Below are 17,832 nucleotides of genomic sequence, written 5' to 3'. Positions count from 1 at the left end.
AACAATATTTGAACGATTGTTTTATATAATGAGTAACTCTGAATTGCAGATTGTGTCCATGGGTAGAAAAAAGTTCAGTGCAGATTTCCAGCTAATGTTCAGACTTCTCAAGCTGTTACTATTCTTTGGGTTCGTAGCCACTGTTGGCATTCTGTTCGCATTCCTTAGTCTTACCATTGGAGACATCTTTGCTAGCCTGCTGGCCTTCATGCCAACGGGATGGGCTCTTCTGCAGGTTGATATCATTCATACTGCACAATTACTTTTAGTACATTTATACCTTTTTCCTCTACATAGCAGAACTCTGTGTGTGTGTGTGTGTGTGTGCGCGCGCGCGCGTATTTGCAGCAGTATTCCAAAAGAGAATTTTATTTTTTATTATTTTGCTATTTTTGGGTGCAGATAGCACAAGCATGCAGACCAGTGGCGAGGGGCTTGGGAATGTGGGGGTCTGTAAAAGCTTTAGCAAGAGGGTATGAATACATTATGGGGCTGACAATCTTTACACCTGTGGCAATCCTTGCTTGGTTTCCATTCGTCTCAGAGTTCCAAACCAGGCTTCTTTTCAACCAGGCTTTCAGCCGAGGGCTTCAGATTCAACGTATTCTAGCTGGAGGGAAGAAGAACCAGTGAATGCTACCCCCATCAAGATTGCACCTATTGAAGAGAGAACAGTTGTAGATGTATATATAGGAGCTGAGTTTCATAGAGATTTCTAAAGCCGGAACAGGAGATTAGACCAGCGTGCGTGGGCTGGGATTCCAAGGGATTTCCAAAGTCAAAACAGAGAGCATTGCAGCATACATGAAATGTAGTGTAGTATGTGTCTCTGTGTGTGTTTAATGTTAATCTTCACTTTGCTGACCCCCTTCATAGCATGTAGAGGAAGTAGTATCTTTATGTTTCTGACCCCCTTCATAGCCTGTAGAGCAAATAGTATATATCGTGTTCAATCCCCAAGTACAATTTATCCCAGTCGATGATATGTTTATACCCCGTACCCTCATTTTACTGTAAAACATGCAACAAAGTATCGAGTTAGATATTATTTTAAGTACATCGCTTTAACGGTCATATTTCATTTTCGTGATACTGTTAGGCCACTAACCCGTTGGTATTTTCGTGTTGATTTACTGGTGACCAAAGGTTATATGCGGTCATGTTTTTATTTTATTTTATTTTTATTTTTTAAGCATTAACGATAAAAATAGTTGTTGTGAGGGTATCCGTGGATTTCAAGAGGAAGTGTTAATGGAATGGATTTTTACATTATTGAGTCGAATGATCGTCTCTGTTACATTCGCTTTTCAATTATCGGAGAATAAAAAATGTTCCTTTGATCTATCACAAACTGCCAGCATTACATGTTTTTTTGAATGAATGAGGTGATCTGCTCTCTGCTCGCCGAAAAGAGATTGCAAAAGATGGCATGGCAACAAGGTAACGTGAGTTTCATCATTTTTGAGACGTTCAACTTCATTCTGTGAAGGTAAACAACACTGGGCTAAGAGTTGTTTTTTTTAAAATTTTTTTTTTTTTTTAGTGTCCTCCAATAGTAATTCATTAAGTCTACTGATAAATTAGTAGTAATAAATTAAGGAAACCAATTGGTTAGCTAAATGAATTTAAATAAAATATCATCGATGTTTAACTTTCTCCTCTATTGGGAATATTGACTCTCTCTCACCCACTCAATGGTTATAAATATTAATAAATTATACTTATAAGATAAAATAAAATAAAATATAGTGGATTAAGAGGCAGAGGGCCATTTTATTAATTTTAGGAGGGTTATTTTATCAATTTTTATAGATTTATGTATAAAAAAAATAAAAATTCTAGTGGGGCAACATGGGTAGGGGAAGCTGCTCCCCTGGGCACATGTTGTCTCCGCCCCTCGATGTGACTACATGTCTTCAATACTTCTAATTCAAGGCCAGTCACTTTGTCCACCCTTGGGAGTTTACATAGAGAAACTTTGAACTTCAAAGTTGGCGAGTACCACATAAGTTGATGCACAATAGTTAGCTAAAGGTTTTGGAACCCGTTTGGACCGTCAAAAGGTCAAACGGGCGGGTTGATCAGTTTTTATTAAATGATTTCGACGAAAACGTTTTTGACCCGGAAAGAGCCCAGTTTTATTAGAAACGGCCCAACTCGCAGATATCGGCAGTTGCCGAGGTAGGACGCCTTTTGGGCGAATTCAATCGTTTAAGGCTCGAAAATGGCGTTTTTCCAATTTTAAATATTTCGGGATTTTCGTTAGAATTCTTAACGGATTTGATTTGCTTATCTTTTTGGTATTGCCGTACGTGTATAATATGTTATATGCACTAAAAATTCGGGACCAAAAATTCAGCTATGCATGCCTGTTTCAGAAGGATTTGGCATGGAATTTGATCTTATTATTTTTTTATATATCATATATTTTTAAGGATAATGAATAATAGGTAACAAATAATAAAATAAATATATTATAATTAACACTATCACAATAATCATAATATAAATAAACTATCTAAATATAATTAATCAATAACCATAGGTCCATAATATGATCGATTCGTAACAAAATTAATGAAAAAATTATAATTCAATTAATCAACTATGTTGCCTAAATTAAAAATAAAATGTAGCTGCTTGAACCTCTTAGGGTTCTTTTGAACAAATTTCAATCTCTACCTTTTACCCCGGATAAATGTGATTTGATTTTTGAAATACCTCAATGATAGTTAGGAGTTTTGTTCAACATGATCCCAAAATGGATCCCTTTTTTTTTTTTTTTTTTTTTCCTTGATAGCCTATATATTTATAATAAATGCATAAGTATATGGTGTGATATTTGTAAAAATATCTTTATATTATATTATAACATCTAGTGAATGTGGTGATTTACAAACTTTCAAAATAATAATAATAATAATAAAAATAAAGATCCTAACAAAATTTAAAAGATCTCAAAACAAAACAAGAAATTTATAAATGTCTACAAACATTAATAAAAATATTTGATTCTTCAAAATTATAGTGCTCCTTAAGGTATCTAAATATATATATATGTGTGTGTGTGTGTGTTTCATTACTTTGATTAAAGATCAAGCATTGGATTGATTGACAATAATAAGAGATTAAAAAAAAAAAAATCGAGTGATAGTAGAACAAGTGAGTTGTCACAACCTTTCTCGAGATTGCACAACAAATAGTATTATTTTGATGGTGTGAAAGAGAAGGGCTATACCAAACAAAAGACAGTAGTTTGTGTTAAGGATGTGTGTTTGAGAAAAATACACCATTTGGAAACGTGAACGAAATAAAAAAAAATAATAATAATAAAGTTAATCTAAAATATAAAAACCAATTAAATGGAGCAATCAAAACGAATAAACGTGTTACATACGTGATTATGAAAAAATAAACGCATATTTTACCGTATCTTTTAACTCTGATCGATAAATGGGAATATTTTTTCAAAATTCGTACGTACGAGTTTAATTCGCATATCATTACTAGGCAAATGATCACCTAAGAGAAGCTATTTATCCCAAATAAGGGAAGAGAAGAGATAAAGTAACTTACTTTGGTACCTCTGGAAGTTCATGAAATTCCAAAGAACATACAATAAAGGGCACGAATAGATTATAAATTGAGTAAGATTATATAATAGATTAGTCAAGGTGATTTGCATATACATGTGATATGTGATTGTATATATGGACCTAGATTGTCTATTGAATATTTAATGTTTTGTTCAATCATACACTCTTGTACATATTACTAAGGGTCTTTCTTGATTATCCACTAAGATGGGTACAATATCCAAAGTAAATAAATAATAAAATATGAAGGAGTAATATCTGTTATGCATTGACTCAAATAAAAATAAAAATAAAAAATTCTGGACTAGATTGCATGAGACAACATGATTCTTTTTTCAATTGACACTTTGTCCATATGTCTTATAATCATGCATTTTTGGAGGTACAATAATTAAAGAAGGTTTGAATGATTGAAACAAAATCTTCAAATCATTTACGGAGTCATTGAACAATATTGTAGTACAGAGTACTATGTTTTTTTGGTAGCTACTATTAAGATTTTGTTGTTTTATTATTTAATGAATAATAATATACTACTGAATGCACAAGCTGCGCTGTTTGGTCTATTGTTTGGAGTTCTAAACATATTGCATACATTGAATAATTTCAATTGAACTTCAAATGTTTTTAGAGCTGACATATGTGATAAATGGATAAATTTTCATATAAAATCCTATAAGGCACAAAAGAGTGCCAACGAAAAATATTATATGAAAATTATCTCGAATTCAAAGAAGTCGAAGGTTAAATTTTCATATAAAATCCTCTAAGGCACATAACAGTGCCGAGGATAAAAATAATATAAAAATTACCTCGGATTTAAAGAAGTCGAAGGTTAAATTTTTATATAAAATCATCTAAGGCACAAAGCCGAGGAAATATATTAGATAAAAATTACTTGGAACTCAAAGAAGTCGAAGGTTAAATTTTCATATATCCTCTAAGGCACAAAAGTGTGTCGAGGATAAAAATAATATAAAAATTATCTCTAACTCAAAGAAGTCGAAGGTTAATGACACACCCCAAGCCAATTTACACTATTTAATAAATTAAACTAATTGGAATGCATCTAACCATCTGCATTAACCTCATTCAACCATGACGTCATCATACATCAGAGTACCTGTTTAACAGTTTATAATTTAAAACAAAATTATAGGCCCTTTATACAAATTCTGACAAACTAAATCGTTAATGACAAGTTACACTATTATATTCTACTACAATATTTACATCTAAACAAAAGACGTTCCATTGTTCTTTTCCCCATTCATACAGAAGATTCTAAACTTGGCAGTAGTAATCCAACCTGATACCTGAAAAAAAAAAAAATACATATGGAAGGAATGAGCTTAAAACCCAGTGAATGCAACACTAATACATCAGAGTAATATAAACGAATATTATATGATAACTTCAATAACATATTACATGCATTAAAATATAGTACTCTCCTTCTAGGCCAGAGTATGGACCTTATATATTATAGTACTCTCTTTCTAGGCCAGAGTATGGACCTTATTCCAATATGGTACTATCTTTCCAGGCCAGAGTATGGATCTTATTTAAATATACTACTCTCTTTCCAGGCCAGAGTATGGACCTTATATATATATATGCATCTTCATTTCACATAAACAACTTCAATACTTTAATTTAACACATTCAAGTGTAAAACTTTCAGTGAGTACACTTACCTTGGCTACTTTTTGACTTATCTACTTATCCCTTGGTAATGTCGAAATTGTGAACTCCTTTTCCTTCTATACAACATTTATAATCATGTCATATATATTTCTAAAGAAAATTTAAACAATTTAATCCTCAAATCAAATATAAATCCCAACCTTGGTATGTAATTGTAATTGGAATTCTAATGATAACCATATAGATTAATTTCAGGGCAGTAATTAAAATCATGTTAGAATTGTATCACTTCATATAACTTAACAATTTAACTAAGAAAGAAATAATGATAGAAATTTGGTTCAAGAGCACCTTAATAAGTAAAGTATTGACAATTTAAATAATATAAATTTTCAATATAAAATTTAAACTACAAAATTTTCTACCTTCAGGACTGCATACACGATTTTTCCCTAACTTTCCTTATTTGTTTCCTCTTCCTTCCACTATTTCTACTTTCATTCTTTCTCCTTATTTCTCTCTTTCAATCTCCTCTCTGACTTCGATAATCTATTTCTATCCATTTATTGCATGCTTTCTTAGATTACTCACCATATCTATATATATATATATATATATATATATATATATATATATATATATCACCTCAACAAGTTAAACTACTTAACAATTCTTTCCCTTTCAGATAATTTAGAACTTGAATTTAAAATTAAATAAATGGCAATCTACATGAGTTATATAAAAATTCATAAATCAGACTATCCATAGAAAGTTGAAATATTAAATATCAAATATAATTTCTTTACCTTAGGTTGAATCCAACAAAGATTGTAGAGAATTTTTCTTCCTTTTCTACAGAACACCCACTTTCTGATTCTATCGGTCTTCTTTTTTCACTCTCTTTCAATTTCCTTATTTCCTTTTCTGGTCCGGTTTCTCTAGTCCCGCTGTTTCTTTTCTTTTACTACACACCTTTAATTTTAACATACTGGTCCGGAGAACCCCCAAAACGAAAGAGGTAAAATAATGTATATATGGAACTTTTATTAGGTGTGTGACATGTGTCCACGCCTACTCATGCCCTCTTCCTTAATTTATTCCTTAAATAATTCATCCAAAGCTTACTAGAAAGCTCCTATATAAATACATATCTATATAAGTCCCATGATATGTATATATATACATGGTGCTGTCAACTATTAATTTCAATAGTTATCCACCAAACTTGAAATGTATAAAGCCAGCTCACCAACTTTAAAGCTTCCAAAGAAAAGCTTGGAAATCATAAAATATTAAGTACATATAAAAGGCATCAGCATGTATTTTTAACACCATCACACTTATGCATCATATATGTATTTCAATATACATACCCTTTTCATTTACTATAAATATATACATATATATATAGATATATTTTTCTTTTCTTCCTATTATCTTCCACTACCTCAATAATCTTTAATTGATACCATACACATGAATAGGTAACAAACATGTCCAAATACTTCCAGGTACCATGTATCGTGTATGTGTGAACAATTCTCATACTTGAAATTAATTGTTTATAAACAATAAACTTTCTTATTTTTGTTTTCCCAACTTAATTAAATATAAATATTTAAACTGAAATAAATATTAATAAACTCATAAGAATGAATAAAGAATTAAATTAGATTAGATAAAAATTCGGGATGTGATAGTTAAATTTTCATATAAAATTCTCTAAGGCACATAACAGTGTCGAGGATAAAAATAATATGAAAATTACCTCAGACTTAAAGAAGTCGAAGGTTAAATTTTCATATAAAATCCTCTAAGGCACAAAAGAGTGCTGAGGAAAAATATTACATGAAAATTACCTCAAACCCAAAGAAGTTGAAGGTTAAATTTTCATATAAATCCTTTAAGGCATAAAGGAGTGCCGGGGATAAAAATAATATGAAAATTACCTCGAACTTAAAAGAAGTCGAAGGTTAAATGATGAGTGCTCAAATATGATGCATTTTAGCATCTAAGTTAAGGTATTTTAGTCCATTCATCTATATTTATTTTCCTTTTTTAGTACTAATTTATGTTTTTGTCTATTTCAAGTCAATAAGGCTCAAACGGGTTAAAAATGGTTTATTACAACGTTTTTGGAGTCAAGCATAAGGTTCCGGAAAGTTTCAAAAAAATGCAGAATTTCAAGAAAAATGCAGAATTAGCTGCGGGATTAGATATTTTAAAGGCTTCTTTTCTAACTTTTTCACTACTCCAAGGACCTTGTATTTAAAGGGAATTGAACCATTTTGTAAAATATCTTTTGTCTTCAATTTTATTTTATTTTTACATTGTAATAGTTAATTTCTCTTTCTAAAAAAGTTAGAGATTAGGGTTAGAAGAAAAGAGAAATGTGGAGGCACCAAGAACACATCTCAAGATTTACACACTCCCTCTCTTAAGAATTCAACAAAGAAGAAGAGGAAGAAGATGGAGCTATGTTTGGAGATTGCTTTTAAGGGTTCCAAGATCATACCCACCTCCTCCATGATTGGCTAGACTTCTCCTTGGGGCTTGGATGAGTCCCAAGTTTGTAATCTAAACCTCTATCGCTTTCATACTTTTTGGGGAATAATATCTTGTGATTAGTCTTTTAGCCTTGTGAATTTAATGAATCATGGGTTCTCCTTTGATTTATATGGATTAATTCTTTTTATTGATTCTCTATGTGATTACATGTTGTCTTATGTGTGATTATTTGGGAATTGATCTATACACTAGTTTTTCTCTATTAATTGCATGTTTATGTGTGGTAGATTGAGAATCTAGTGATGGCTAGACATGGTTTTTATTAGATGGGTTTGTTAATTAATTTGATGGATTATGATTATATTTGATGAGTTGTTCTACAATTTAATTCATGCTTGTAGTTAGGTAGATAATCTATACTTGATTTGATATTCCATGTCTTATTATTGTAAATTTCATGATTGTCTAGATTGATGTGTGTTACAATTGTTACTAGTTTGATGGGTCACGCTTAGAATTGATTGGTTGTGATACACTTAGTTTATTTGTCTGTTAGGTAAACAATTTATTATTGAATTTGATGATCCATTGTTAATATTGCACTTTGTAGTTGCATTTTGTTCACAAGAAAGTTTTCCCCAAATTAGTTGAAAGTGTGTGGTTTGGTGAACGAGCTTGGTGGTGATTCTAATGCACCCCAAGACCTCACTTCTCATCTTTTAAATCCCTAACTCAACTTAGTTTATTTTAATTAATTTTTTTCTAGAGTAATCAACCCACCCAACCCTCCTTTGCAATCAATTGATACATTAGAGTCGAAAATAAATTCCAACACGTATAATCTCTTGGGACGATCCCTTCTCACTCATATTACATAGTATAGGTGTTAAATGGTTTATAAATTTAAAGTATGATGCCCATTTGACACTAATTTCCAAACTCAAAGTGTTGTGCATTATTTTGTGCACATGCTCAGGTAGTCATCATAATTTTGGCGATGTTGCCGGGATTAATGGTTTTGTTGGAATTATACTAGACAATAGTGTTTATTTGATTGTTTCTATTTTTATTTTATTTTTCATTGTATATTATTTTCTCATTCTTGATATTATTTGTTCAATTAGGTACTTGACTACAAGGAAATCAAACATTGAATCTTAAAGCATTCATTGGAGCTTAAAACTAGCATTGAAATTTGAAGTTGCTTAAGGACTTTTGTCAGCATTTCTTGAAAATCTCGTAGTTTAATTGTTTCACTTCTTTGTATGCTTGAGATAGCCCTTGTTGAGGCTAATTAAATTGTTTTATCTTTGTCCAAGTATCGGCCCGTGTGGAGGCCAATATTTTCTTGCATTTGGATTTTGAGTGTGAATGGAGGAATTGTTTGATCCAAGTTTGGGGGAAAATTACATCCCTTCACCTTATTCCCCTCCACTATATTTTAATCCTTATGAGATTGAGTCTAATGTTCAACATGCATCATTTTATATGGACTTGATCACTCTTTTAATTCTTCTTATGACTATTGCCATCCCCCACCATTTTATGAAGAACCACATGCATCACCTTATTCACCCGATTTTCAAGAAAAAGTGTTAGCTTTACTTGATATGCATATTTCGAAAACTCAACTTATTAATTCTCATTCTCAAAATTTAGCCAAGTTAGAAGCTTAAGTTGAGCAAATTACAAGTATTCTTTCTCGTCAAGAGGATGAGGAAGAGGTGAATGAATAAATTGCAAGAACTTCAATTTATATAGATGAGGATGAGGAGAGTGAGGAGGATAAGATAAGTGAGCTAATGCCTAGCACTCTATCTTGTATAGAGGAGGAAGTGGCAAGTGAGTTAGTGGCTAATCTAATAAAGCACAACATGATTAATGAGGACTTTCCTTGTTTTGATCATGATTTTATCCCGGCCATTGATACTTCAAAGAGTGAGGAGACTGTTGGGGAAACGAAAGTTTTAAAAACTTTATGAGGATTTTTCAAATAAATATCTTGATTCATGTGTAAAGACAAGTTTTATGCATGAAGAACATGATGATACATTCAATTCAGGGATTAAAAAACTTACATCAAGGTTTGGGTACACCTTAAATCTCTCCTTTAAAGTGAATGTTCTCACTTATTGTAGATCCCTTTGTTAGATGCCTTCTCCTTAGATCTCCATCTTTTTTTTAATGGTCTTGCCTTTAGGAATCACCCATAAGTCTCCATGAATGAACTTGGAAAGCTGGGCTTGTGGGAGCCTCCATTAGATGAGAACACTAACCCAAAAATTTTAGAGAGAGAAAATATTTTCTTATCTTCTAAAATTATTTTACCAAGCGTAACCTAAAATATACATGTACTCCATGTATATATAGGCAACATAAAAATAATAATTAAAGATATTATATTTTTCTTAATCTCTAAAAGTAACATGATATCTCAAATCTAACAGGATTCCAATATCAAGTTAGGCTATGAGTGAGAATCCTATTGGGCTTATTATTTTCTTGGCTACAATGAATTAATAATCGGCCCGATCCATAGATCTAATTAAAGTAATTTATAAATTAATTTCTACTCTACTAAAAGAAATTAATTAAACTCCAATTAAATAATAAAAAATCTCTAAGTCAATGTTCCACTTTGACCCATCTATGGATAATTAGTTATCGGATAAATAAAGCCATCAATCCGACTACATAATTAATATATTTATTTTGGTACCTTTGATTATTTTCGGCTTGATCACTATAAAACATTTTGTCTAAAAACACACGAAGGCCTTCGAATTTACTTTGTGATCAACCATAATCAATACAAAATAAATGCAAGTAGCAATGATGCAAATATTGAAAATATAACCCTCTAACTATTAATTACATAATTATCCAAAGTGCCGGTCTATAGATTCCGAGGAATCCACCGAACAAACCAAAGTAATTACTAATTAATAAAAGAGTCTATACTTCTCTCATGCTTAAGAGTCAAATGCCATGACAATGATAGGGAGCAATTACATATGATGGCTCTCACAATATATCTTAACCTAACGCGGATCCAATTCAAGTCTTAGTTAATAATGAGTCTATCCATAGTTACCGACTATGAACAATTTATGATTACTATTTATATTCATGTATTGATCGCTATTACATAAATCTATAAATATCTCTTGTAATCAAGTAGACATTATCAATTCCATAATGAATTGAAACATAATACATTGAATTCACCAATTATATAAATTATAAATATTTCAGATATGTCAGAAACATATGTCACTATAATCCAAATAGGAATTTACTATGCCAGGGCATATAAATCCCAACAGCTCCCACTTTCCCTTATAGCCAATCTAATTGCATCTAACTCCAATGTTATCCAGGTGACGATCAAAACTATTGATCAATGGCACCTTTGTTAATGGATCAACAATGTTGTGTTCTAATGCAATGTTTTAGTCACGAGTACATTTTCTTGCTGGACAATATTAAGTAGGACATGATACTTCCTCTCAGTATACCTTGTTCCTCTATGGAACCTTGGGTCATTGGTTTGGACTACTTCTACACTATTGTCGTAATATAGCTCGATAGGCAGGCTAGTATGCTCCACAACCTCTAAATCAGTGAGATCAAACTAAAAGGCTTTCTTTGCTGCCTTTAAGGCTGCAATGTACTCCACCTTCAGGTTTGAGTCAGTAGTTGAAATATGCTTAACAATCTACCAACCGATTTCCCTTCCATTGAGTGAACATACACCAAGTCATGAACCTTATAATATCTAAATCTGATTTAAAATCAGAACTAGCATACCCGACTGGAACCACATCATCACATCCATAAATGAGTATGAGATTATTAGTTCTCCTAAGGTACTTTATGATATTTTTCACAACAGAGCAGTTATCAAGTTCGGGATTGGACTGATATCTACTGACTATCCCTATAATGTAGTGGACGTCTTGCTTGGTATAGATCATGGCATATATGAGAATCCCACATGCCGAAAAATATTATTCCACTCTCATTTGCTCAATCTCCTCTGCTAGTCTTGGAAAACTACTTACTAGAGAGCAATCTATGTCAATAAAGCAAGAACTCATTCTTTGAGTTTTGCATACCAAATCTGGTCAAACTTTATCAATTTAGGATTGTTAAGATAAATATATTTTCCTTTTAACCTAATCTTACAAAAGCTTGATCCCAGGAATATATCTTACATCTTGAAAATCCTTCATTCCAAAGTAATTGAACAACTACCACTTTACTGATGACTAAGCTTCCACGTCATTCTAAATGAGTAGGATGTCATTAATATATATATATTTAGAAAAATAATGACATTACCCTGTACACACATGGTTCATTCATTAAGAAATCTTCTGGAATCTCTTATAGATTAACTTGTCTTCCATAGGTATCACCCTACTAAAAAGTTTTACAAGATCCCAGATATTATTATAATACATAGATTCCAACTCTGATTTCATAGCAACTTGCCAAAATAATTTGTATCCATATTGGTTCACGCTTCCGTGTAGCTTACTGGGTCCAACTCATGTTTAACAGGGATGTCCATAAAGGTCTCACCTAAAAACATGATTTTGTCGGATTGGATGATAATCCTCCCATTACATCAATGTACCAATACAGGAATCTGTGTACTAGATGATGCTTATGCATCAATAGGAAATTCATTTATAATTCTTAATCTCTATAATAAGTGTGTTCATATGCAGTATAACTGGTACTCCGATCTTTTTCTCTAACACTATTATGCTACTAGGTATGCGATTCATAATATGATCCTCTTATAGATAAACAGTGAGTGTTAACATCAACTTTTATCATTGAAATCATAAAATAATCCATCCTAGTGCCTTTAGAGTAGTTATCAAATCTATTATGCATATGATCTGCTTCCAACTTACTTGTCCATATTAAGCGCACATGTGCAAGACTACCCCATATGTGCATGTGACTCAAACTAAGATTTTGTAAAAAAAAACACAGCTCAAAAGGTATCCTTGAAACAGACTAAAATGGAATACAGTTCATAATGTGCATTGATATCGTCAAGGCTAAACTCTAAAATGAAAGAGATAATATAGCATTACTAATCATAGATCTAACCATGTTAAACAAAATTATGTTATTCTTATTTGACACCTCAATTCATTGAGCGTCAATTACAGAAAACTGGTACACAACACCCTCATTGACCATATAGTCTTTGCACTATCCCAAGAAATACTCATATCCACGATCAAATCGAAGTGTTTTAATAAGTTTACCTAATCTGTGCTCTACTTCAGTCTTGACACTCTTAGAATACACCAAAAGTTTAAGACTTGTGTTGGATCAGGTAAATGTATCCAAAATGTGAGTAGTCTTGCTTGGATGTTCATAAGACCACACATGTCAGTGTATACCGACTCCAATTGTTCTTTATGTCTATTTCATTTGGCTGATTAAATCCCTTTAGGGTTATATATCATTCAATACAGGATTCATAAGTTGGTTTAGGCTCCCCTGCCTTACAAGGTAATAAACCTTCTTTGACTAATCTTTGAATTTCATTTTGACTGATTATAACCCAATAATAGACACTAAAAATACAATGAGTCAAGAGTAACAAATATTCTCTTAACATTCAATCTAGAAGATGCAACATTAGTTTCTACATCCTGCAAATATTAAGAGTTAGTTGTTATCGTATATTAACCATCTTTCAATTTTATAAAAGCTGTTTTACCAAAAGTAACAACACATGTTTTATAAACCAAAAGTGAAACAAGAATGAGATTGCGTCTAACATCTATGCATAAAGATAGTTCTCTAATGCTAATATCCTCATACTCTCTAATTTTAGATGTAATACTCCCACTGACTTAGCTACAACCTTGGCATTAAGTAAAAAGACAAATATATATCCATATCATTGAGGCTTTTGGATTCCTAAAATCCTTGCAACAAATTGCAAACATATTTAGTGGCTCCAGAATCTATCCATGAGGAATTAATAGATGTAACCACATAACATGACTCAATGATTAAATATACATTTTCCTATGCCATGTTGTTGCTTAGACAGTTCGTCCTTGAGTGTCTTAGTTGGCCGCAAAAGAAACAGTTTCCGTCACCCTCAACATACATTGACTTATTTCCTTTAACCTTTTGGATCTCCATGTTTTGTGCTAGCCTAGTCCTATTGTCATCCTTCTTCTTTTCCTTTGCCCTTCCACTTGGGCCTAGAAGAAGATGGTATAGACTAGGTTAGATTGATAGGAACGCCCAAACTTTTGATTATCCCTTCATATGTTATCAACTCTGTAAGAAAATCAGCGAGTGTGAACTCAAATTGTTTCTTTATTTAGTTTACTCTAAAAGAGTCAAAAGAGTTTGGTAACAAGGCAATAATCATGCTAACTTGAAATTTAACACCCAAGTTGTGACGACCCTGGATTTTTCAACTTAGTGTGTCTTGTGATGACCCAAAACGGATCCAAAATGCAGAAGCTAAACATGAACAAGTATATAGAGTTATACGTCATCCCTAAGACACAAGAACAACCTTCCAAGGAGTCCCGTGACTCAGCGGAAGCAAGATCGGAGTTAGGGTTTCAAAACCCTCCAAGGAATGGACCAAGGGCAAAATAGTCATTTCAAACTAAAATGGGTACCACCGTGCGCACCATTGGAAAGAAAACAAAAAATTAATAAAGATGGACTCAAGAATCACTTGATTTGAAGACCGGATGACAAAATATCAAGTCCTGAAGTCGAAGGAAGGTAAACCCCATTCCGGTTCAAACCAAATCCTAACATTACCTTACTAAAACTTGAATATCTTGAGGTACAAATAGAATCTGATGCTCTAATTGGTACCATTGGAAAGCTTATTTCAACATGGTCAATTTGGACTCAATAATGGACCAATTCGGAGTTAAAACAAAGAAGATACGATAACATGAAGTTAGAGGTGCAGTGTTGGAACAAGACACACACACACAAAAGGACGGACGAGCACTCTTCCAAGGGCGTCGAGCACTCATAGATGAGCACACCCAGGGCAGTAGCCTACTGCCCCAATTACGAGCACTCATCTCCCCATGGACGAGCACTCATCCACTGACAAGTTTAGCAGATTTCTGAGTTTGAAATGTGATTTTGAGAACATTTTGGGCCTTTTTAAAAAACAACACAAAGAAGAACCCCCCCCCCCCCCCCAAAAAAAAAAAAAAAAATCATGTTTTCTACCTAACCACGTGGACAAAAACAAAAAACTTGTTATGAAATGTCAAGAATGCCCCTAGATCAAATTAGCCTAAAAAAGGGCAAAAATGCAACTTTGCACCAAGTATGCATTTGCCCCAAATGCATTTCTAGGTTGAAACAAATATGCACGCAAGCGTAATAAGTGATTTTGAGCTTGCGGGAGTGGTCCGCAGCTCCCGAGAATGGCCGATACAAAATATGACCAATCAATGGCCAAAAATGACTAAAATGAACTAGAAATGAAAAATTTGAAAACCAAAATTAACAAATAATTCCAAATTACTGTTTTGCCCTTGGCCACACTTCATACATGATTAATGAGACACTATGAAAGAATAAAAATGGAATTCCCACACTTGATGCAACCTTGGTGAAGTAATGACTTGTCATTTTTCATTTATTCCATAATAAACCTTGAAAATAAAAATGCATAGAATGCAAACTAGATATCATTGGCCCATGGCCTAATCTCATACATACAAAATGAGCATCGACACGTATACTTAGATACACATTACATGTTTGGAATCGAATATACACATCTTTACATATAACGCTACAAGTGGCATTTCAAGCCAACCTTTACAAAAATGGAAGCCTTCAAGTCCACAATTCATCCAAGCATGATGAGAATCTCAACCTTGATTTCTGTACCTGAAAAATGTCCCTACTACGTGGGTGAGTAACATAAAGCTACTCATAGGAGATGAGCATGCATAGACCTAGCGTTTTACTGTTTATTAAATTTATATAAATTAATACATATGGTCCATGCCACCTAGCGTCTATGTTAAAGGTGAGACTCAGGGAGCATCCTAAGCTACCTTAGATTATTTCTAGCATAACTCATATCATTCATGCAGTTTCAATAACATAGGAGCATGCTATACAAAGCGACAAGATATAGATTCTCAAAGCCATCAACTTGAAATCTAAAATGCGAAAACGACAAAAGTGGGTCATTCCACCTAATGCCTATGTTCCAAATGAATCTATAAGATCATTCCTAAGTTACATTTGAACAATATAGCATAAATGTACTTAACAACATCAAAATCTGCAATGATTCATTAAAAATCATAATGCCTGAATGTACTTAACAATATTAAAACTTCGATGATTCATTAAAATCATAAAGCATAAATGTACTTAACAACATTAAATCGCTAATAACCAAAATCACAAGTCACAATTAAAAATTGGTTGTCAACTTGAAATTGAATGCGAAATCAAATAGTGGAAGACTTGGACATCAAATCTCGGAGTAAAACTAAGACCTAAACGGTTATTCCGGGTACTAACCCGCTGGGAATACCACCCTAGTGCATACTATAAAATAGGGAGAACTCATATCTCCAGTACTAGAGCCAAACTCTAGCCATGTCTCTGTAACAATGTCTTAAGTGACTCCAAAATAAATAAATAAGTTCACAACTTATACGTAATTTAAATAATGCACGAAATTACCTTCCATGCATAAGTAGGTTGAAACCACACAACACGTGCTCTAAATCTACAACTACTATAGGATGACAAATGTTGAATCTTCAGAGTCCGATTCATTACATGCTATAATATTATTACATATCGAATCTTCAGTGTAAGATTTGTTACACGCTATAACAATAAAATTCAATATTGAAAACATAAACTCATGAATCCATTACAAGTCTAAAATCATGATTTAAACATACTATCAATGTCAAACACATGATTAAGTCAGTAATACAATAGAAACGGAAATTAATTAAATAAACTAATTAATTTCTCTAGGCTTCAAATCTCAATCAAATGATCCCTAATTAATATATGTTAAACAACATAGCATGGTTATTACATACACCAAATCGAAAACTTAATTAGGTCATTGGAACAACAAAGTAGAATTTAATTAAATCTATAATTTCTAAAGCAACTTCAAATGGTCCCAAATTAATATATGCTAGTAAACAAGTCCTAGTCATTTCAAATATCAAGTTAAAAATTTAATTAAGCCAATGGAGCCATTAAATAGATTTTAATTAATTCTTTTAATAAAAATCTCTAGATTTTCAAACTTATCCAAATGCTCTCAAATTAAAGTATATTAAAGAACATGCCAAGACTTAATTTAATAGCATATCATAAGTTACTTCCATGCAAGGTACGACCATAATAATTAAACTGTCACAAAAGAAAATTATTAAATAAAAGTTGCAATACTTTATCAAATACTCCAATTTTAATATATGCTAATGAACATGTCAAGGCCTAATTTTGTATCATGCTACAATTCAATTCCAAGCTTTATACATCCTTGTAAATTAAATCTCATACAAAGAAATAAATATTACTAATTTTCTAGATTTGATACAAGGCATGCAAACAAGTTGTATAATCATGGTAAACACTTAATACAACACATATATAACCCTAAAACATCCCCTACCTCAATTTGAGATGAAAATCTCAAAAGCCACAAAAATGAAACTGCTCCGAATCCGACGATACTTCGGGGTTTTGTCAGGGACAAACACCGTGATCATTAAACCCCAAGGAAGTCCTACCAAAATCCTGATTTGGCTTTAAACCTGAACTCAAAAAAATGGTCAAAACGGGATTCAATCAGTTAGAATCGAAGGCCTCGCCAAGGCGAACATTAAATACTAAGGCTCTATAGCGTTTCACTAAAGGGAAGTGGCTGAAAAAAGAAGAAAGGTGGCAGCCATGGTTGCCATGGATGGCCAGCCAAGAGAGGGAGGAAGAAGAAGAAAAGTCCATTTTTTCTTATTTCACCTCCTATTTATAGAAAAACCTTAAAAGTGTC

At 32.5% G+C, this 17,832-nt stretch overlaps 1 protein-coding gene across 1 annotated transcript in view; it reads left to right on the top strand.

Moving 5' to 3' along the window:
* Positions 1 to 1,282, top strand: part of LOC132267333 (callose synthase 5) — a 62,724-nt gene extending 61,442 nt beyond the window's left edge. Inside the window, exons 39-40 of the mRNA XM_059768480.1 lie at positions 50 to 235; positions 403 to 1,282. Of these exons, the coding sequence (XP_059624463.1) occupies positions 50 to 235; positions 403 to 633 (417 nt within the window). The 3' untranslated portion in view covers positions 634 to 1,282. The remainder of the gene's footprint in view (positions 1 to 49; positions 236 to 402) is intronic.
* Positions 1,283 to 17,832: the final 16,550 nt, after the last annotated feature.

The sequence above is a fragment of the Cornus florida genome, unplaced genomic scaffold (assembly GCF_030987335.1).
Source record: "Cornus florida cultivar Cherokee Brave unplaced genomic scaffold, ASM3098733v1 CherokeeBrave_3.0.0_Hap2_Chr07, whole genome shotgun sequence".
NCBI classification, from domain to species: Eukaryota; Viridiplantae; Streptophyta; class Magnoliopsida; order Cornales; family Cornaceae; genus Cornus; species Cornus florida.
Note: the sequence above shows the minus strand (reverse complement) of the source record. Positions and strands in the feature narration are given on the sequence as shown.